Raw genomic sequence first — 22,491 nt, forward strand, 5'->3', positions numbered from 1 at the left:
TGCACCAGGCATCAGATCTGAGGTTCACTTACCTGCAAAACAGGACTATTATGGCCAGCATTCACACGCTATAACAATATCCACAGAACATGCTCAGTCACCGAGTCAGTACCTAGCAGTTTCTCTAAGCCTCAGTTTCTCTATCCTAAAAAGGAAGCACGGGGGCTGGTGAGATGGCTCAGCTGCCAAGCCTGATAATCTAAATTTCATCTTGAGACCCATCAGGTGGATTCCTGCAAGTTGTCCTCTGGCCATCACATGTCAACCCTGGAACATGTGCCCATATATGCACAATAAAGAAATAAATGAATTTGTAAAAAGGTTTTGATTGTTTTTTGGTTTTTGTTTTCTGGAAACAGGGTTTTTCTGTGTAACAGCCAGAGAACTCGCTCTGTATACTAGGCTGGCCTCGAGCTCCGCCAACCTCTGCCTCCCGGGTGCAGTGAGTGCCATCACTGCCGGGGGCAGGGTGGAAAAAAAGTTTTAAGCAAAAATCCCTCCTCTTTCTCAGCTGTCATCCTGAGGGCGTTGGCCACTGGCGCCCCCTGCCGGCTTTATTGAGCATTGGCGTCTCCAGGACTCGGAGGAGAAAATGGGCCTGCGCAGAACGCAAGCACTCAGTCCTCCCTCTCCCTCTTGAGGGCGTGGCTTCCCTGGAGACGCTCCAGTGAAGCCACACCCACTTCCGGGCGGAACCTGGCAGGGCCATGTGACTCGTCAAAGATGGCGGCGCCCAGTGAGGTAGCGTGAAAGTTGTGGAAAGTCGGCGTCGAGGGGTGCGTAAATCAGAAGCGAGGAGGACCTGGGAGCCATGTCGCGACTGATCGTGAAGAACCTCCCTAATGGGGTGAGCAGGAGCCGGGGGAGGGGTCCGGAAATGAGAGCGGGGTCCGGAAAATGAGGCGAAGGGATGGAGGGATTTTTAAGTCTGGGGCAGGACTAGGGAGGTCCGGAGCCCAGTGGGGCGGGACCCTGTTCTGACTGATAGAGGGCGGGGAAAGTGGCTATTATCGTTATAATTATCACCGTTGATTATTGCCACCTTATGGGTGCCTGACTCCAAGCCGGATAGTCCTGCTCCAGGTAGAATCCAGTCCCCCACCTTATGCCTCGGACCCCGGTCTCCTCGGTGCAGCTGTTGATCCTGATAGATCCACGCAGTTTTCTCTCCCGAGACCGTGGTGGGAAACAGGAGGGGAGGTGACCCTGAGGACCTGAGTGACGGGAACGGCATTCAGTGGTTTCTCCTTAAGTGGAGACGGGGCAACCCAGCCTTGATCACTGAACCTGGCACCTGGAAACAAACCAATGCGTGTATGTGGTGATGATAGTCGACCAGATGCCGAACACTCGAGACCCCCTCCTCGTTGTGCTGGTTTTGTGATTTTGGCCAATTTAACACAAACCGGAGTCACTTAGAAAGAGGGAACCTCAATCGATGAATGATAATTGTTCCATTATCATTGCCCCGTGGACAAGACTGTGAGACATTGATGAGTGATTGACATGGGCCTAGCCCACTGTGGGTGGCATCACTCCCTCAGCAAGTGCTTCTTGACTGTATTAAAATGCTAGCCAACCAAGTAAGTCTGCAGTCTTCCTCCATGGTCTCTGCTTCAGTTCCTGCCTTGGCTTCCCTGAATGAGGGACTATGACTGAGACCTGTAAGCCAAATAAGCTATTTTCCTTCCCAAGTTGCTTTTTGTCTTGCTGTGTGTGGCAACAGCAAGAAGAAGACTAAAACACTTACTGTCTCACTATCACAGAGCAAGCTAAGCCACGGACTTGTTTCAAAGCCAAATGTGGTGCACACCTGTTACCAGCTTCCAATAGGATGGCAAGTGCAAGGCCAACCTGGGCTACATAGCAAGATGATGTGGCAAACAAACAAATAATTTGTTTTGGCTGTTGGTGGGGCCACATGCCCTTAGAGCAGTGGTTGTCCGCCTTCCTAATGCTGCGACCCTTTAATACAGTTCCTCATGGTGTGGTGACCCCTACCATAAAATTATTTTTGTTGCCACGTCATAACTGTAATTTTGCTACTGTTATAATTGTAATCTAGTTACCTGATATCCTGGATATCCGACATGCATCCCTCAAGGGGGTAGTTGAGATCCACAAGTTGAGAACCACTCCCCTAGAGCTGTCACACACAAAAATCTGTCTGGTATGAGACTGGTAGGAGCCAGCTGTCTACACTGTGGTACTTTTTAGCCATATTATAGTAGTAGCATGTTACTTTCCCATTGCTTTCTTGGTAAAGTGGTTGAAACAATATTGGTATTTGTTTATTTTTATTTTTGTCATCTCGGAGGCCAGCAAGCTTAATGTCAAAGTATTGTCAGATGTTGACAGCAGGCAGGGGTGTAAGTCGGACATAGCTGCCAGCCTGTATTTTTAGGCTTCTTCAGCATCTGCTTGCCATTGCTCTCTCTACTCATGGCCACTTGTGTCTTCCCCCATCCAAGTCCAGAACACCTGATCTTCTGATTCTTTCCCCATCATCTTCCCCCATCTAGTCTTACTCACTCTGATCTCCCTGCCTCAATGATAGCATTGAAATACCAGAAGACCCAGGATATTCTCTCATTGGGATTTTGGGGTTTTGGGGGAGGGCTTTTGAAAAAAACAGAATATAAGCCAGTGGTGGTGCATACTTTTAATCCCAACACTCAGGAGGCAGAGGCAGGCGAGTCTCTGTGAGTGCAAGGGCAGCCTGGTCTACAGGTGAGTTCCAGGACAGCCAAAGCTATGCAGAGGAAACCCTGTGTTGAAAAAAAACAAAAGAAAAATGAAAAAAATCTTAGTTTGTAGCCCAGGCTGACCTTGAACTTGCCACCCCCCTGCCTCAGCCTCCCCATACACAGCTTCATCTCAGGGTCTGGTTAGTAACCCTGGCTGGCCTGGAACTAAAGAAATCTGCCTGCCCAAGCCTCCAGAGTGCTAGGATTAAAGGCATCACCATGCCTGGCTCTACCACCAGGTTTTTAAATATACCCTAAATATCCCTTTCAAAGTGTCTGGGTCTGGTGGAACACGCCTGTTGGGACTGGGAGGGGAAGCAGGCAGATCTCTAGTTTGAGGCCAGCCAGGGCTGTACTCCCTTTGTAGTGTACCATAGTGCAATCTCAGGTGCTAGGGATTAGGGTGTGGGCATCTTTAATGGGCTTTAATTATTCTCTTCCATGGTTAAGCATTTTACAAGCCTTAGCCACAGATGGATGCTGTAATTGATATGGATTGCACAGAGGACAGGATAAGAAAGAGAGCATTTGAGATGTCTTAGGGTCTCATTTCCTCATCAGAGAAGGGAATAACCTGCTTAGGGGGTGCTTAGCTGGTTTCAGGCTCTGAGCTGGGACCTGGCCACCCTAAACATACATGTTGCCATCTTCTCAGGTCACCCTCCAGGACCTATAGACTCCCAGTTTGTCTGTCTGTTTACTCTGGGGATCCCCAGCTCCCCTCATTATACCCCTCTGTCCTAGATGAAGGAGGAGCGGTTCCGGCAGCTATTTGCAGCCTTCGGCACACTGACCGATTGCAGCCTCAAGTTCACCAAAGATGGCAAGTTCCGCAAGTTCGGCTTTATAGGTTTCAAGTCAGAGGAGGAGGCCCAGGCGGCACTGAGCCATTTCAACCGGAGTTTTATTGACACATCCCGGATCACAGTGAGTTTGAGGGAGTCTCAATCCTGCCTGCCATAGAGAGTTTGCATTACCTTCAGGGCTACACAGGCTTTCAAGTACCCAAGCCTGAGAGTCTGCTAACTGTTCCCTGGGCTTTGTCCAGATTGTCTGATGAACTAAAGCTCTTAACTTTCATGGTATTCTTCTCTGTTGTTTGACCTTTGTACCCTGAACACGTTATAAGTATGGTAGAATTGATAGAAACAGTTGCTTCGAAAGGGATGTCACTGGGATAAAGTGGTTTACTGACCAATAACAGCCTGGAATATTTGGGGGTGGCTCATGGGAGTGTCCCCCAAAAGACTGCCTCTGAGTGTGTATCTGCGGTTCCAGGATCGACGGATACATCAGTTCATATGTGGTCCCTGGCATTCTTCCACATTCCTGTGGTCCACCCTGCTGTCCCTGTTACCCCGGGCTTGTTTTCTGCTGTGACTGAGCTTGCCTTTCACTCTGACAATCATCATTCCCTGTTGCCCTGTGACAGGCGGGTACAACCTTCTGACACCTTTTGTTAGCCTAGGAGATAAATGTGGACTCCCAATCCCCATGTGCCCCAAGTTCTGTCTCTGCTCTGTTGTCACCTGCTTCCTGGGCCACCCAGTCTCTGCTTTAACCTTTTGATCTGAGCAGAGGAAACAGTAGCATTTCCTGTCACCTTCTACTGGAGAGCATGAGAGGCAGAGTTGGTCCCTTTGTAAATGGCAGCAGCCAGAATGACTTTTTGGAGGACAATGTCTAGGTTGGGTGATTTGCTTTAATGCACTCAGCTAGTCAGTGACCACTGCATTCTGGGAAAACCATGCTCCTAGAGCTGAAGGGGGCACACATGTGCCTAGGTATCGCAGCAGCTCTTTCCCATACAGGTGGAATTCTGCAAGTCCTTTGGAGACCCAACGAAACCCCGAGCCTGGAGCAAACATGCCCAGAAGCCAAGCAAGCCCAAGCAGCCATCACAAGACTCCAGTCCCTCAGACACTAAAAAAGTATGTAGGCGGTGCCCCCAGCCCTGTGCCCAGTGTTGGCAGAGTGGTCTCTGGCTGGGAGGGAGTTGAAAGTGTTTTTTGGATGGTTTTGGAAGGTGAGTGTGTCTAGAACAGGGCACTTGCGTCTTCCCTACCCCATCATCTCTGTGACCCTGTCTGCCTTCCACTTTCAGGATGACAAGAAGAAAAAGGTGTCCAGTGACCTGGAGAAGGTAAGTGTTCTGTGGGTGGAGAGGGAGGGATGGAGGGAGGGCTGGAGATCTGAGCCTCCTAAACCTCTGCCTCACCTCTCTCCTTCTGCCTCTCCTACCTGGCTGCACTGCCACAGCTAAAGAAAGATGCCGAGTTCCAGGAGTTCCTGTCGATTCATCAGAAGAGGACCCAGGTGGCCACATGGGCAAATGATGCTTTGGATGCTGAGCTCCCAAGAGCAAAGACCAAGCCATCAAGTGACTATCTGAACTTCGACTCCGACTCCGACTCCGGGCAGGAGAGCGAGAAGGAGCTGGCTGGAGAGGAACCTGAAGGTAAGCGTGCACCCCATGTGCACGTAGGCCTTTGCCTGGCCCTGACCCAATGGACACAAGTATGATATACTTGGCACAAGCATACAAAGGACACTTTGTGTGGCGTTCTCTGGTGACACAGGAAAGGGACAGCCAGGTGCTTCCCTCTAGCCATCTGGGGGGGTGACCAGCCCACCTACAGGTGTGTCTCTCCCAGACAGATCTGATCACCTCACTCAGACAGTATTCACGGAGCATGAGCAGTGTGCCAGGCACAGCTTTGGGGACTGTGGACACAGCAGTGAGAAAAGACCCCAACATTCCCTGCACCTATAGAGAGTGGGCCTCCCAGTAAGAGCAGAGGGACAGGCAGGCGGTTCCCAGTTGAACATGTATGGTGAAAGGTATTCCAAGGAGGCAGGACAGGGTGTGGGAAAGCTTCCTGGAAGGGCTCCTGCAGCTCTGGGAGCTAGTGGTAGGGTGTCTTGTCCTCATGGGCCCTGCTGTGACTGATAAATAGCCAATCAGAGCACAGAAGGTAGACCCTTAGTGCTATCTATGGTCTGCCATAAGAGTTGTTCTGGTTTATTGGTGACAATGTGGGACTGACTCAGCTCAGCCTTGTTAAGTCTTCTGCACTGAGGACCATGGGACTGAGGGTGGAGAGGCTCAGAGTAGATAATGGCTCAGAGCTGGAGAGGCACAGCCTGGTTACAGATTAGAGCAGAGGAAGCTGGGGGAAGGAAGTTGGAACTCCACCCTGAGCCCTAGAAACCACTGGAGGGTACTGAACAGAGCCACAGCTCCATGGTGTCCTCAGAGGGTCACAGAGGCTGCAGTGGAAGGGATGGCCATCCCATGTCTGCTCAGGCAGGCTTCCCTTTCCTGCTTCCTCTCCCCAAACTTTGTCATTGGAGTGTGTCCTTTGTACATTAGTGTTAACTGTATGGTTCACCAGGGACACCAACAGTAAAGGACACAGTGACAGGTGTCTAACACAGACACATGCAGAAGCTTTGTATCTGACAAAGACTGTCCTCGGCACTCACATGGAATTTGCTGAACCAATAGATTATAGTGGCCTCTGCCATGAGCTGTGTTGTGTATATTATTTTAATATTGTTTGAAGATGAGTGTACAAGGGAGATCTTGGGGAGCTGGGGAGATTGGCTCAGCAATTGAGTAAACTTACCCTCATCCAGAAGATCTGAGTTCAGTTCCCAGTACCCTCAGCCTGTAACTCCAGCCCAAGGAGATCCAGTGCCCTCATCTTGCCTCTATGGGTACTGCACTCACGTGCACACATCCACATATATAACTAAATCTTTTGCAGGAGGGAGGGCTAGAAAGGGCCAGGAGAGTGAAAGAAGTAACACATCTCCATTTGTCATGGGCAGGATGGAAAGACATGCAAAGTTGAGTGTGGCCTCATCCACTGCCAGGTGTGGCTGGAGTTGATTTGTGTGAGGGCCATGGCTGGCATGTTGTCTCTGCTCACTAAGGTCACTGACCCTCTGTGTCCCCAGAGGAACAAGGTCTGCAGCTAAAGGCAGCCACACAGAAGGAGCTGTCTGACATGGACTACCTGAAATCCAAGATGGTGCAGCGGACCGAGGTGTCCTCTGAGGAAGAGGACCAAGAGGACAGTGAAGACGAGGCAGTGAACTGTGGAGAAGGCAGTGAGGATGAGGAAGAGGAGGGCTCACTTGCCTCCCCAGCCCAGCAGGAGAGTGTGAGCCAGGGAGCCATGCCTGGGAGCCAGAGACCTCAGGAAGCCACTGGCAAGGTGGGTATCACCTGTGATCGCTGAGGGAGAGGCTGGGCCTGGGTCACCCAGGGTCACTGTAGCCCCTTCCCCAGGGAACTGATGGGGAGGGAAGGCTACTTGCCCATAGGGTGTCTTGCAGCTTAGGTCCCTGAACTGGTTTAGGGAGGCTGCCTGTTGCTGGAGTTGTGGGGTATCAATGAGCTGGCTGGGTCATGCCATGTATTTAACAACAAGATGGATAGGTGTAAGGAAGCTTAGCCCTGACAGATGAGGTCAGTGAGGGCTTACTGCATGCTGGGAAATATCCCTGGCAACTCACTGATTCTCCTTAAGTCCTCTGCACAGGTGAGGAAGCGGGTCTTGGGAGGGGCAGTGGCTCACCCATGCTGATAGCTGGGAGATGACAGGGCTGGGCCTGGGAGCCTGAAGCTGAGATTTCAAAAGTGGTGGAGACCTTGAGGATGCTTCCCCCGCCCCTCCCAGTCTCCCATTGAAAGGTCCTCTCTGCTGCAGAGACAGGACACTTGAACACTTGGGTGGGATCGAATCTCCCCCCAGGGCCATCCCATTTGCTCTGCAATGAGAGGGAGAGAGTCCCCCACTCCTCATTTCATTTGCTGCCAGTTCAAACCAGAATGCACTGTCCAGGACATGTGGCAGTGTGGAGTTCACACTGCAGCACCTACCCTCAGTACCTGTCACCCCTGGGTGAGATGTGTCCACCCCACAAACCCCTAATCTCCACCTCGACTCATGGCGTGTGTCTCTATGGTGCCAGGATTGGCTCATTCACATGCAAGGTATAGTCATCCTGCATGTGTCCTTCAGCTGAAGAAAGGGCAGACCTTAGGGTTTGTGTGGTGAAAGAAGTCAGGGTTACATAGCAGCCCAGTACAGGGCTTTGCCAGGAAAAAAAGTTCCAGTAAGGACAGGTTTGAGCTTCCAAGGAGAAAGCCAGAGTGACTGAGTTGTTGAAACTCCAGAACTGTGGACCTGATCTCAGCACTCCTGTGGAATTGGCACTGCCCAGCTAGACACCGGAAAGTGCTGGGCAGTGTGTGACGCAGGGCAAGCTCAGCCTCAGTGCTATGTCTTGTTTCTTCCTGGGGCCAAGGCCTCCATTGGTATGCATACAGCCCTCATCTCAGGTGCAGTAAGACTGCAGCTGCCTGGTCCGCCTCCATCTCGGCTCAGCCATGGATTGTCATGGAGTTATCCAATTCCCCCAGCAGCAGGTGCCCTAGCTCCAGGGTGTCCCAGCCACCACCTGCCATGTGGGTATCAGGTAATCCCCACAACCGTTTTCTCTTTGTGATCCCTCAGGTAGAGAAGCCAGCCAGCAAGACGGAACCCACCACTCCATACACTGTGAAGCTCCGGGGAGCCCCGTTCAATGTCACTGAGGTGTGTGTTCACTGAAGACAGGATGAGGAGAGGAGGGTGGGGTGCAAGGGTCAGGTGAAGCCAAAAAACTAGAAGTGGGCGTGGAGGCTGCTGAGTAACATCCCGGCACCAGCATGAGAGATGTGATAATGTGAAGACTGTCTCATTCCTTCACACTGGTGCCAGGGTAGACAGGCTCACTGTTTAAAGGGAGAGGGCACAGGAGTGGAGAGATGGCTCAGTGTCTGAACTATGTCCCTGGTCAGGTTGTTAAGTACCAGGAATTCTAAGAGAAAATGTTAGAGAATTGTTAGTTGTCCAATTGCTAATTGTTTTTCTTTTTCTTTTTCTTTAAATTAGAAACCAGCCTCTTTTACATGTCAATCCCAGTTTCCTCTCCCTCCCCTCCTCCCCTGCCCCCCCATCCCATCCCCTTTCTGCTCCCCAGGGAGGATGAGGCCTTCCATAGGGGCTCTTCAAAGTCTGTCATATCATTTGGAGCAGGACCTAGTCCCTCCCCCGGTGTGTGTAGGCTGAGAGAATATCCCTCTAAGTGGATTGGGCTGCCAAAGTCCATTCGTGTACTAGGGATAAATACTGATCCACTACTGGAGGCCCCATAGATTAACAGACCTCCAAACTGATATCCTTGTTCAGGGGGTCTGGAACAGTCCCATGCTGGTTTCCCTGCTATCAATCTGGGGTCCATGAGCAACCCCTTGTTTAGGTCATCTGTTTCTGTGGGTTTCTCCAGCCTGGTCTTGATCCCTTTGCTCATCATTCCTCCCTCTCTGCAACTTGATTCCAGAGTTCAGCTCAGTGTTGAGCTGTAGGTGTCTGCTTCTGCTTCCATCAGCTACTGGATGAAGGCTCTAAGATGGCATATAAGATAGCCATCAATCTCATTATCGGAGAAGGGCTTTTAAGGGAGCTTCTTCACTATTGCTTAGATTGTTAATTGGGGTCATCCTTGTAGATCTCTGGACATTTCCCTAGTGCCAGATTTCTCTTTAAATCTATAATGGCTCCCTCTATTATGATATCTCTTATCTTGATCTCACCTATTCTTCCCCTGACTCAATCTTCCTGCTCCCTCATGTCCTCCTCTCCCCTCCTTCTCTTTCTTCTAACTCCCTTTCCCCTCCCCCCATGCTCCAAATTAGCTCAGGAGATCTCATCCCTTTCCCCTTCTCTGGGGAACCATGTATGTCTCTCTTAGGGTCCTCCTTGTTTCCTAGCTTCTCTGACAGTGTGGATTGTAGGCTGCTACTCCCCTTTCTCTAGGTCCAAAATCCATATATGAGTGAGTACATACCATTTTTGTCTTTTTGTGACTGGGTTACCTCACTCAGGATGGTTTCTTCTAGTTCCATCCATTTGCCTGTGAATTTCAAGATTCTATTGTTTTTTTTCCACTGAGTAAATGTACCACATTTTCTCCATCCATTCTTCAGCTGAGGAGTATCTAGGTTGCTTCCAGGTTCTGGCTATTACAAATAATGCTGCTCTGAACATGGTTGAACAGATGTCCTTGTTGTATGAATGTGCATCTTTTGGGTATATGCCTAAGAGTAGAATTGCTGAGGAACTGCCGTACTGACTTCCTAAGTGACTGTATCAGTTTGCACTCCCACCAGCAGTGGAGGAGTGTTCCCCTTTCTCCACATCTCTCCAGCATAAACTGTCATTGATGTTTTTTATTTTAGCCATTCTGACAGGAGTAAGAATGGTATCTCAGAGTTGTTTTGATTTGCATTTCCCTGATGGCTAAGGATGTTAGTACTTTCTTATATGTCTTTCAGTCCTTTTAGATTCCTCTATTGAGAATTCTCTATTTAGTTCTGTACCTCACTTCCCCCACCCCTTTGGGTTTTTTCGAGACAGGGTTTCTCTGTGTCTTTGGAGGCTATCCTGAAACTTGCTGTAGGCTGGCCTCAAACTCACAGAGATCCGCCTGCCTCTGCCTCCTGAGTGCTGGGATTAAAGGTGTGTACCACCAACACCCAGCTGTACCCCACTTTTTAATTGGATTATTTGGTGTTTTGGTGACTAGCTTCTTCACTTCTTTGAATATTTTAGAAATCGGCCCTCTGTCAAATGTGGGGTTGGTGAATATCTTTTCCTATTCTGTGGGCTGCTGTTTTGTCTTGTTGACTGTGTCCTTTGCCTTACAGAAGCTTCTCAGTTTAAGGAGGTCCTACTTATTAATTGTTGATCTCAATGTCTGTGCTGCTGGTGTTTATGTTCAGGAAGCAGTCTCCTGTACCAATTCGTTCGAGGGTACCACCTACTTTCTCTTCTAAGAGGTTCAGTGTGGCTGGATTTGTGCATGGCGATAGATATGGATCTATCTGCAATCTTACATGCCAGCACCATTTGTTGAAGATGCTTTTTTTTTCATTGTATAATTTTAGCTTCTTTGTCAAAAATCAGGTGTTCGTAGGTGCGTGGGTTAATATCAGGATTTTTAATTCGATTCCATTGGTCTACCTGTCTATTTTTGTGCCAATAACAAGCTGTTTACAGGACTATAGCTCAATAATAGAGCTTGAAGTCAGGTATGGTGATGCCTCCGGAAGTTCTTTTATTGTACAGGGATGTTTTGGCTATCCTAGGTCTTTTGTTTTTCCATATAAAGTTGAGAATTGTTCTTTCAAGGTCCGTGAAGAATTATGCTGGAATTTTGATGGGGATTGCATTGAATCTGTAGATTGCTTTTGGCAAGATTGCCATTTTTACTGTGTTGATCCTACCTATCCAAGAGCATGGGAGATCTTTCCATTTTCTGGTATCTTCCTTAATTTCTTTCTTTAAAGACTCAAGTTCTTGTGATACAGGTCTTTCACTTGTTTGGTTAGTGTTGCCCCAAGGTATTTTATGTTGTTTGTGGCAATTGTAAAAAGTGATGTTTCTCCGATTTCTTTCTCAGCCCATTATCTTCTGTATATAGTAGGGCTACTGAGTTTTTTGAGTTAATCTTGTATCCTGCCACTTTGCTGAAGGTGTTTATCAGCTGAAGGAGTTTCCTGGTAGAGTTTTTCCAGTCACTTATGTAAACTATTATATCATCTGCAAATAGTGAAAGTTTGATTTCTTCCTTTCCAATTTGTATCCCCTTGATCTCCTTTTGTTGTCTTATTGCTCTAGCTAGAACTTCAAGTACAATATTGAAAAGATGGAGAGAGGGGACAGTCTTGTCTTATTCCTGATTTTAGAGGAATTGCCTTGAGTTTCTCTCCATTTAGTTTGATGTTGGCTGTTGGTTTGCTGTATATTGCTTTTATTATGTTGAGGTATGTTCCTGATTTCCCTGATCTCTCCAAGACCTTTATCATGAAGGAGTGTTAGATTTTGTCCGAGGCTTTTTTAGCATCTAGTGAGATGATCATGTGATTTTTCTTTCTCTCTTTGTTTATATGGTGGATTACGTTGATGGATTTCCATATGTTGAACCATCCCTGCATCCCTGGAATGAAGCCTACTTGATCATGGTGGATGATTTTTCTCATGTGTTCTTGGATCGATTTGCCAGTATTTTATTGATTATTTTTGCATCAATGTTCATGAGGGATATTGGTCTGTAGTTCTCTTTCTTAGTTGTGTCTTTGTGTGGCTTGGGTACCAAGGTAATTGTAGCTTTGTAAAATGAGTTTGGTGATGGCCCTTCTGCTTCTATTGTGTGGAATACTTTGAGGAGAATTGGTATTAGCTGTTCTTTGAATTTCTGGTAGAATTCTGCACTGAAGCCATCTGGGCCTGGGCTTTTTTCTTTTTTTTTTTTTTTTTTTTTTTTTTTTTTTTTTTCTTCCATTGGGAAGAAATGACTACTTCTATTTCATTAGGGATTATAGGTCTATTTAAATTGCTTATCTGTTCTTGATTTAATTTTGGTAAGTGATATCTATCCAGAAAATTGTCTATTTTCTTTAGATTTTCAAATTTTGAGGAGTACAAGTTTTCAAAGTATGACCTGATGATTCTCTGGATTTCCTCAGTGTCCGGTGTTATGTCCCCCTTTTCATTTCTGATTTTGTTAATTTGCATGTTCACTCTCTGCCTATTGGTTAGTTTGGATAAAGGTTTGTCTAGTTGATTTTCTCGAAGAACCAACTCTTCATTACATTGATTCTTTGTATTGTTTTCCTTGTTTACACTTTATTGATTTCAGCCCTCAATTTGATTATTTCCTGGCATCTACTCCTCTGGAGTGAGTTTGCTTCTTTTTGTTCTAGAGCTTTCATTTGTGCTGTTAATTCTCTAGTGTGACTATTCTCTAGTGTCTTCATGTGGGCACGTAGTGCTGTGAACTTTCCTCTTAGCACTGCTTTCAAAGTGTCCCAATAAGTTTGGGTATGTTGTGTCTTCATTCTCATTGAATTCTAGGAAGTCTTTAATTTCTTTTTTTTTTCTTCCTTGACCCAGAAATGGTGCAATTGCACAATTTTCAATTTCCATGAGTTTGTAGGGTTTCTGCAATTTGTGTTGTTGTTGAATTCTAACTTTAAAGTAAGGTGGTCTGATAAGATACAGGGATTATTCCAATTTTTTTGTACCTGTTGGGGTTTGCTATGTTGCCAAGTATGTGGTCGATTTTAGACAAGGTTCCATGTGACGATGAGAAGATATATTCTTTTGTGTTTGGATGGAATGCTCTATAGATGTCTGTTAAACCCAATTGGGTCATAACTTCTATTAGTTCCCTTGTTTCTTTTTAAGTTTCTGTCTGGTGGTCCTGTCTATTGGTGAGAGTGGGGTGTTGAAGTCTCCCACTATAAGTGTGTGAGGTTTTATGTGTGATTTGAGTTTTAGAAATGTTTCTTTTACGAACATGGATGCCTTTGTATTTGGGGCAGAGATCTTCAGAATTGAGACTTCATCTTGATGAATTTCTCCTGTGATGAGTAGGAAGCGACTTCATCTCTTTTGATTTTTAGTTTAAAGTCTAATTTGTTAGATATTAGGATTGCTACCCCACTTGTTTCTTGGGTCCATTTGATTGGAAAGTCTTTTCCCAACCCTTAACTCTAAGGTACCATCTGTCTGTGAAGTTGAGGTGTGTTTCTTGTATGTAGCAGAAGGATGGATTCTGTCTTCATATCCATTCTGTTAGCCTGTGTCTTTTTATAGGCGGGTTAAAACCATTAATATAGAGGGATGTTACTGATCATTAATTGTTCATTCTTGTTTATTTTGGATTTAGTGGTGGTGGTGGAATTGTGTGAGGATTTCTACCTTTTTTTTCTTTTGGCTGTTGGTGAAGTGGGATTATCTATTGCCTGTGTTTTTCTGCTTGTAGTTAGCTTCCTTGGGTTGGAATTTTCCTTCTAGAACTTTCTGTAGGGTTGGATTAGTGGATATGTATTATTTAAATCTGGTTTTGTCATGGAATATCTTGTTTTCTCCATCTATATTGATTGAAAGCTTTGCTGGATAGAGTAGTCTGGACTGGCATCCGTGGTCTCTTAGTGTTGGTAGAATATCTATCCAGGACCTTCTGGCTTTCAGAGTTTCCATGGAAAAGTCAGGTGTAATTTTGATAGGTTTGCCTTTATAGGTTACTTGACCTTTTTCCTTTGCTGCTCTTAATATTTTTCTTTATCTGTATGTTTGGCAGTTGGATTATTATGTGTCAAGGAGACTTTTTTTGTGGTCCACTCTATTTGGTGTTCTGTAAGCTTTTTGTATTTTCATTGGCATGTCTTTCTTTAGGTTGGGAAAGTTTTCTTCTATAATTTTGTTGAATATGTTTTCTGCACCTTTGAGTTGGGTTTCTTCACCACCTTCTATACCTATTACTCTTAGGTTTGTTCTTTTCACGGTGTCCCATATTTCCTGGATATTTTGTGTTAGGGATTTGTTGGACTTAAGATTTTCTTTGGTCGATGAATCTATTTCTCCTAGTGTATCTTCAACACCTGAGATTCCCTCTTCCATATCTTGTATTCTGTTGGTTATGCTTGCATCTGTAGTTCCTGATCATTTACTCAGCTTTTCTATTTCCAGCATTCCCTCAGTTTGTGTTTTCTTTATTGTCTATTTCAGTTTTCAGGTCTTGAATTGTTTACTTTATCTGTTTGTTTTTTCTTGGCTTTCCTTGCTTTCTTTAAGAGATTTGTTGATTTCTTGCCTTTTTTGATTTGTTTTTTCTTCCATTTCTTTAAGGGATTTTCTCATATTCTTTTTGAGGGCCTCTATCATTTTCATTAAGTTGTTTTTAAGGTCATTCTCTTCTGCTTCATCTGCGTTGGAATGTTCGGGTCTTGCTGGTGTAGAGTACCTACATCCAGTGGTGTCACATTGGTTTTTCTGTTGTTGAATGTGGTTTTTTTTTGTTGTTGTTGTTTTGTTTTTTGTTTTTTTGGGGGTTTTTTTGTTTTGGTTTTTCGAGACAGGTTTTCTCTGTATAGCTTTGGACCCTATCCTGGCAATCGCTCTGGAGACCAGGCTGTCCTCGAACTCAGAGATCTGCCTGCCTCTGCCTCCCGAGTGCTGGGATCAAAGGCGTGCGCCAACAGCACCCAGCTTTTTTTTCTTTTTTCTTTTTTTTTTTTTTTTTTTTTTTGAATGTGTTTTTATATTCTTTCCATCCCTTCTTCCAGTGGATGCAAAAGGAGTCTCTTCCTCTTCTGGTGGGTACGGGACCAAGGTTCCCTTCTGGTGGGTGCATGCAGGTCCAATACTCTGATGGCTCTCCTCTTCCCATAGTTGGAGGTGGGACTAGTACCGGAGCCTTGGCAGTCTCTGGGTGGGCTGGACCCTGCTGGGATGGGATCTGCAGTGCCCAGTCCCCAGGCTTCAGGAGGCTCTAAGCAGGGCACCGACCCAGTTGTTAATTGGTCAATGATGTATGTCACTTATAGGAAAAAAATTAATAAATAAGAGAAAACACATTTCTTTTCTTTCCAGAAAAATGTTACAGAGTTCCTGGCACCCCTAAAGCCAGTGGCCATTCGAATAGTGAGGAATGCTCATGGTAACAAAACAGGTGAGGCAGAGAAGCACTGAGGCTGCTGACCACGGGCTGCCCTCAGGATACGCATTTCTTTTTTTTAACGTCTGTTGCCCTCAGTTCTGTATAGCTCATCTGCATAGACTAGGGTTTCCTATCCCTGTGTCTGGTGGCCAGGTACAGAGACTCCTTTCCAACTGTGTCTCCCTCCCTCTCAGCTCCACTACACTGACAGGCTCACATGTGTTGTTGATAGATGTGAAAAGGACCCGGGTTGGCTGTACTGTCCAGGGACACATCTAACAGAGGGCAGTTCTACCTTGTCGAGTGTATGTGAGGTGTGAGGATTACACCTGGTCAGCCAGGGTCTCCTGGCCTCATAGCATTGGATTTGACTGTCATAAGGCAGAGAGTCTGGTGATCAGCCGGAGTTGGAGCTGGGGGAGGCCGGCACCTGTGGGACCTGCCTGCAGCCAGGCCAGGAGGCTATGGGAGATGCAGCAGCAGGAATGTAGCCGCATCTTGAAAAGCCACACCAAGGTCCTGTGGTGTGGGAATCCATAGCCTGCAGACTGTGGGGGGTTCTTGGCAGGAAAAGGCCACCTGGGCAGAGCACTGGAGGATAAAATGGCCTTGCATTAGGGGCAATCCGGTCACTGTCCCTCATTTCTTCCCCAGCGCCTCTCTTGTCTTTATCACATCTGTATCAAGTCAGTTCTCACCTTTAATCCTGAAGAGGGTGAAGGGGCTTCACTGACACTTCTCTAGAGAATGTTCCAGAACAGGGTGGGGCTGGCATTGGCAGGAAGGCCATGCTGTTCACTCCTGGGATTCACATCTCCATTTACACAGCCAGTCCTGTGGTCTACAGCTGCTGGGGTGTGGGGTTATCTGTGTCATGGAAGTTGACAGACAGGTTTCCAAGCTCTGCCTGTGACTCTTTGTCTCTGTCCTCTCTCAGGGTATGTCTTCGTGGATCTCAGCAGCGAAGAAGAAGTGAAGAAAGCGCTGAAGTGCAACCGGGAATACATGGGTAAGGGTGCACTGAACGTCAGTGAGGGTTGTCCCTCTGTTGACTGTACACATTGGTGCTGAGATACTTCTGGGCCCTGGGGAGTCAGCAGGAGGCAGAGAGTCCAGTCATCCCGTCCCGCCCCCTCACGACACACACACACACACACACACACACACACACACACACACACACACACACACACACACTCACACACACTCACACACCTTGAGAAGCCAGAGTGAACACAGGGGAAAGAGATGGAGAAGTGGGCACACAATGCCATTGTACCTGAGTGACATGAAGAGGAGCAGGCTGTGTTGACCTGAGCTCTGGCTCCCTAGAACAGCTTTCTGGGTCTTGAGAACAGCCTGTGACACTGGCAGACTTGGGAGGACACGTCCTTACCCATCCTGGCATGGTCAAGTGGCTCAGATGCAGGCTAGGGCCATTGACAGAAGAGTCACAATGAGGGAGGATGGAAGTTCCATAAGCAGGTCAGGTGGTGGTTTCTGATAGACACTGAGTGGATGAGGAGGATGAATGCCAGTTGAAGTGGGATGGGCACCTGTCATGTGTGGTTCATGCAGTGGTTCACTCGTTCAGTGTCGCAGGCTGGATTGTCATGTGAAGCTTTCCCAAGGCAAATCAGTCAGTGGGGGGAGTAGGAAGGCCCAGAACCCAGCTGCTGACTCCCTGCAAGCTCCTCAGGGCTGTGGCAGCATTGCCAAGGTGAGCGAGATCCCAATGGATCCAGCTGCACACTGGGGTACAGCCTGCTGCAGACAAGATCATATATAGAGACAGCAGGCTCTGAATAGCAGCAGAGCAGAGGCTAATAGAACCCTCAGGAGGCTCGCCCAACCTCAGGCTCTCACAGCTGTGACCCCTGTCTTCATGCAGGTGGACGCTATATCGAGGTCTTCAGGGAGAAGGCCCCCTCAGCCCATGGTCCCCCAAAGAGCAGTACCACACCTTGGCAGGGCCGCACTCTTGGGGAACATGAGGAGGAGGAGGACCTGGCCGACTCTGGGAGGCTCTTTGTGCGGAACCTGTCCTACACCAGCTCCGAGGAAGACTTGGAGAAGCTGTTCTCTGCATACGGTGGGTGCTCCCTCCGCTTGGTCCTGGGTGGTATCTGCATCCATCAGCTAGAGGCTCCTCTATGGAAAGCCAGTACTTCTGCCCTGTGGACAATCTCTCTACTCTCTCAGAATGTGGAGCGGAGGAGAGAGTGGTGTCTTCCTCAGGCTGTCCACACTGTGGTCCTGACCTTACTAGACACTGAGGCACCCGGCTGTCAGAGTCCTTTTAGATTTAGAAACAAAATCTTGCTATTATAGCCCAGGCTGGCCTTGAATTTCCAGCAATCCTCCTGCCTCAGCCTCCTGAGTGCAGGTATTGTCGACATGTACTGCAATACCTTTTTTCTTCTAAGCCAGGGTTTCTCTGTGTAGCCCTAACTGTCCTGGAACTCACATTGTAGATCAGGCTGGCCTCCAACTCCGAGATCTGCCTGCCTCTGCCTCCCAGGTGCCGGGATTAAAAGCGCCCAGAGTGAGGCTGGTCTTTTTGTAGTATGATGTTATTGTTAAAGGGAGCCTTTGGCCTCCTCCAGCCTCAACCCTGGTTCTTGATTTTAAAAGAGGATTCAGATGCAGCATGCACATCAAGCAGTCAGGAGTTTAATTAGAATAAGCAGAAAGCAGGAATATCCTTTAGATGAAGGAGCCAAGCCCAGTAGCTGTGGTCCTGGCCCTAGCAGCTCCTAGCTCCCTCTTCCTCTGCTGTTCTGTTCTCTGTGCTTCCCCCAGGGTGGGCATTCCCAGGAAAAGGGCATGTTCTCCTTAGAGGTTCAGATCTCAGCCTTAATAAGTGGATGCATAAACTATGCCCAGGCACAGAGGCACACACCTCCAGCCTTTCATCCCAGCACTCCGAAGGCAGAGGAAGGTGGATCTCTGTGAGTTCCAGGCCAGCCTGGTCTACATGGTGAGACCCTGTCTCAAGGGGAAAAGAAAGATACAAGACTATGTCAGGGAGTTAAAGTACCCTGAACTTGAAGAGTTCACTAGGGGAAAGGTTAACAGCTCTCTACATGTGCTCCCCTGGTGCCGATGCCCCTAAAGCCAATTTGAGCTGTCTCAGCTAGTTGACTGCTGCCTCCTAGTCCATCCTCTTCTCATCAACTACGCTAATTTCCCTCCTAGTAGTGCTGGGGCTGGACCCAGGCCTTGTATATGCCAGACAAGCAGTTGGTCACTGAGCTACACCCCAGTGCAGAGGAACTGTATTTAATGTTGCCGCTGTTGCAGTTTCTTATGATTAAAACTCAACCGCAAGTAGGTCGTCTGGTCACGGGGCTCTGTTTGCCCATGGAGTCAGGATTATTACACAATGGGCAGCAGGGCTCTAAAAAGGGCCAAGACTGTAACAATTGCAATATGCCTACAATAGCTCTTCCAAGGATGGCCTGAGTGTGGAGGCTCAGAAACGGAAGACCAAGGAGGCTCCAGGGGGACCCGTGAGGAGGCAAGGTGGTGAAACCTCCCAGTGTGCCCACAGCTGTCCTGCTAGCTAGACCCTCCTGCCTGACACGACCTGACTGGACAGAAGAGGGATTGTTTAGACTGTGGGTGTCTATTTGGGAAGATAGGGGCTCCTGATAAGGATGTGATTATGCCCTGTGTTCAGAGTGGGAAGCACTACCTAGCCTGTGTGGTAATGTCATGGCACTTACATGTCACCACCTGTAGGAGGCACTCTTGGCTACACTCATGTGTTAGCACAGTTCACCCTACCCCTGTCCTGTAAGCCAGGGAACTTGTGGTATTTTATAGGTGAGGAAACAGGCCCCTGTGTGTTAAGTAATGTGTCCATACAGGGACAAGGGAAGGCCACATATAGAGCAGATAGCAGAGTGAATATATAGCCCACACATCTCCTCTGAGGATTGACACACATAGTGCCTTTAACACTGGGCCGGTAAACAGACTGGCACTCGCTGTGCTCTCCTGTGGGGCCCAGCAGCCTCGACTGGTCAAGACAGCCGTTTGTTGAACTCACCAGTCCAGACCTTTGCCTGGCCAGGGCCCAGCACTAGTGCTCTGGATCACAGCTGACTGACATTTCTCCCATCTCCAGGTCCCCTATCAGAACTCCACTATCCCATCGACAGCCTGACCAAGAAGCCCAAGGGCTTTGCTTTCATCACCTTCATGTTCCCTGAGCACGCAGTGAAAGCCTATGCTGAGGTAGATGGGCAGGTATTCCAGGTAAGTTTGCCCAGGACTAGTCAGGTTGCTGGGCTCAAGGAAGCAGCTCAAAGGGGGTGGGGGGCATGAGTGTATGCTTGTGTGTGCATGCGCATTTCAGGCCTTAGAGCTCACAGTGGCTTGCCATGAACTTTTAGAGGGCAGAATTCCTAAAGGCAGGGGTCTGGCCTGGCATACACTGGGTACTTACAGAATATTTGTTAAGTGAAAAGTGTGCCCTTTGCCTCCTGAAACACTTCTTGGCAGAGAGTGAAGTGAGAAGCATGGTAGCCAAAGTGTGCTCAAACACCTCAAGCTATCTGCTCATGGCAACAGCTGGTTTGTACAGGACATCTGCCCAAGTCCCAGGCTACCTGTTTGGCTTATTTGTTCCTGGTTTATAGATGTCATTGTTATCAGGTTTATAGATGTCATTGTTATCAGGCTAGACCTGCACCCACCTGTGTAGGTCTCATGTCTCTAGCTGTGTAGGGACAGACAGGTCAGGATACAGGTTTGTGGGGCTTCAGGTGTCTTTGTAAAAATAAAGGGGGGGGGGCAGTTTCCAGATCTGGAGAGATGCCTCAGCAGTAAAGCACTTAAACTGGACCCACAGCACTCAGGAGGCAAAAGAAGTTGCATCTCTCTGAGTTTAAGGCCAGCCAGGGTTATATATATAGTGAGACCCTCCCTGTCTCAAAAGCAGAGGAACAACAACAGAAAGATCATAAAAGGAAAATGGATATTTCCTGTTCTTCCAGAGGTCCAAAATTCAGTTCCTAATAGTCATGTCGCTCCAAAGGCATACACATGGTACACTCAGACACAGACACACACACACAGACACACACACACACACACACACACACACACACACACACACACACGTGTCCAAAACAAAATTAAATCTTTTTTTTTTTTTTTTTTAAACACAAATAATGTTTTCTGCATCCAGTGGTGTCAGCTGGCCTCACTACAATGATAGGTCCCTGTGTCACATGGATGTCTTAAACTTATTGGTAGCTTACAGTTTCAGAGTGTGAGTCTGACCATCATGGTCAGAAGCATGACAGCAAGCAGGCATGGCATTAGACCAGTAGCTGAGCGCTCCATCCACAAGCATGAGGCAGAGAGAAAAGCCAACTGGAAATGGTGTGGTCTTTTCAAACCTCAAAGCCCACCTCCAACAAGGTCACACCTCCTAATCCTTCCCAAATAGTTCCATAAACGGAACATGCACACGCGCACGCCATACACCACATGTTTAAATATAGGAGCCTAAGGGAGTCTGTCATTCTCATTCAAACTGCCACAAACACACGGTCCCTCTGCTGTCTTCCTCCAGTCAGACATGGATCTAGTGCACTTGTGACCAGAGGTGGTGTCTTAATCAGGGTTTCTATTGCTGTGAAGAGACACCATGACCATGCAATTCTTTTTTCCAAGACGGGTTTCTCTGTAGCTTTGGAGTCTGTGCTAGAACTTGGTCAGTAGACCAGGCTGTCCTTGAACTCACAGAGATTCATCTGTCTCTGCCTCTCAAGGGCTGGGACTAAAGGCGTGCGCCACCACTGCCTGGCCAGAACATGGCAACTCTTAAAAGGAAAACATTTAATTGAGGTGGCATCTTCCAGTTTCAGGAGTTTAGTCCCTTATTTTCATGGTGGGGAGCATGGTGGTGTGCAGGCAGACATGGTGCTGGAGAAGGAGCTGCTACATGTTGATAAGCAAGCAGCAGGAAGTAGACTGAATGTCACACTGAGGGAAGCTTTAGCCCACCCCACAGTGACACACTTCCTCCAACAAGGCCATACCTACTCCAGCAAAACCATACCTCCTAATAGTATCACTCCCTTTGGGGGCCATTTTCCTTTTAATCACCACAGGTGGCATCCTTGAGGGCAGAGCCTATGTTTATATCCTCCTTCCATTCCTTGCAGGGCAGGATGCTCCATGTCCTTCCTTCCACCATCAAGAAGGAAGCCAGCCAGGACTCAGATACCTCGGGATCCTCTTACAAGAAGAAGAAAGAAGCCATGGACAAAGCCAACAGTTCCAGGTCCTAGTCAACCCACAGTGGCTGCTTAGCCCCAATTCCAGGGTCTGCTGCCCTTGGCCCCATCTTCCTGGTGCTCCTAGTCCATGACTTTTCAGGGCCTCAGTTTTCCCACTTGCGGGATATGGAGAGCAGAAACAGCATCTCCCCACCGCCTACAGCACAGTGTGCATCATAAAATAGAATGTGCTCACAGCCCCTGCCCAGAGCTAGGGCTGAGACTTGGCTTGAGAGACTGCTGATGCCTCCCTCAGTCTCCTGGTCTTCAGGCCTCCTGGGCTTGGCCTATGGCAGGGAGTTGGAGGGAGGGGCCACCACATGACCTCTGTTGTGCCTCTGCTCCTCAGCTCTCACAACTGGAACACGCTGTTTATGGGACCAAATGCCGTAGCTGATGCCATTGCACAGAAGTACAGCGCCACCAAGAGCCAAGTGTTTGACCACGTGAGTGAAGGGCCTCTGTGAGCGGTTGATTTCGCATTAGTTCTTCCCTGGGGTAGGTCCTGGACCTGGACAGCTGCCAGAGTTATCTTAGGCCAAACCTGAGGTGGGAGCATGCTTGTGGCCCAGTCAGCACAGGAGACCTGTTGATTTTACTCACAGCTCTACCCCTCCCTTGTCATTTACCCTTCCCCAAGACACAGGGTCAGCACTCTCCCTGTACACTAAACACAGTACCACATATGAGATGCTGATTGTGTTTCAGAGCAGCAAGGGGAAACAGGCTGGGTTAATTTTCATGACATTTAAAGCCAGCATATCTAATGTACTACTGTTAGAACATACACCCATTGTGAAAACCACCCAAGCCATTTTTTCCTTCTTCAGTGTATATTTAACACTTGGCACGGGAATGAATTGAGCTGGCCACATTTTAGTGACACT

General features: G+C 47.8%; 1 protein-coding gene across 1 annotated transcript in view; it reads left to right on the top strand.

Moving 5' to 3' along the window:
- The first annotated feature begins 689 nt into the window (after positions 1-689).
- The window catches only part of Rbm19 (RNA binding motif protein 19), a 94,910-nt gene continuing 73,108 nt past the window's right edge, over positions 690-22,491 (top strand). Inside the window, exons 1-13 of the mRNA XM_027414162.2 lie at positions 690-847; positions 3,492-3,674; positions 4,559-4,678; positions 4,852-4,890; positions 5,007-5,205; positions 6,711-6,970; positions 8,276-8,356; positions 15,242-15,320; positions 16,246-16,317; positions 17,200-17,400; positions 19,441-19,571; positions 21,491-21,609; positions 21,954-22,050. Of these exons, the coding sequence (XP_027269963.1) occupies positions 812-847; positions 3,492-3,674; positions 4,559-4,678; positions 4,852-4,890; positions 5,007-5,205; positions 6,711-6,970; positions 8,276-8,356; positions 15,242-15,320; positions 16,246-16,317; positions 17,200-17,400; positions 19,441-19,571; positions 21,491-21,609; positions 21,954-22,050 (1,617 nt within the window). The 5' untranslated portion in view covers positions 690-811. The remainder of the gene's footprint in view (positions 848-3,491; positions 3,675-4,558; positions 4,679-4,851; positions 4,891-5,006; positions 5,206-6,710; positions 6,971-8,275; positions 8,357-15,241; positions 15,321-16,245; positions 16,318-17,199; positions 17,401-19,440; positions 19,572-21,490; positions 21,610-21,953; positions 22,051-22,491) is intronic.

This window comes from Cricetulus griseus, chromosome 4 (genome assembly GCF_003668045.3).
Source record: "Cricetulus griseus strain 17A/GY chromosome 4, alternate assembly CriGri-PICRH-1.0, whole genome shotgun sequence".
Lineage (NCBI taxonomy): Eukaryota > Metazoa > Chordata > Mammalia > Rodentia > Cricetidae > Cricetulus > Cricetulus griseus.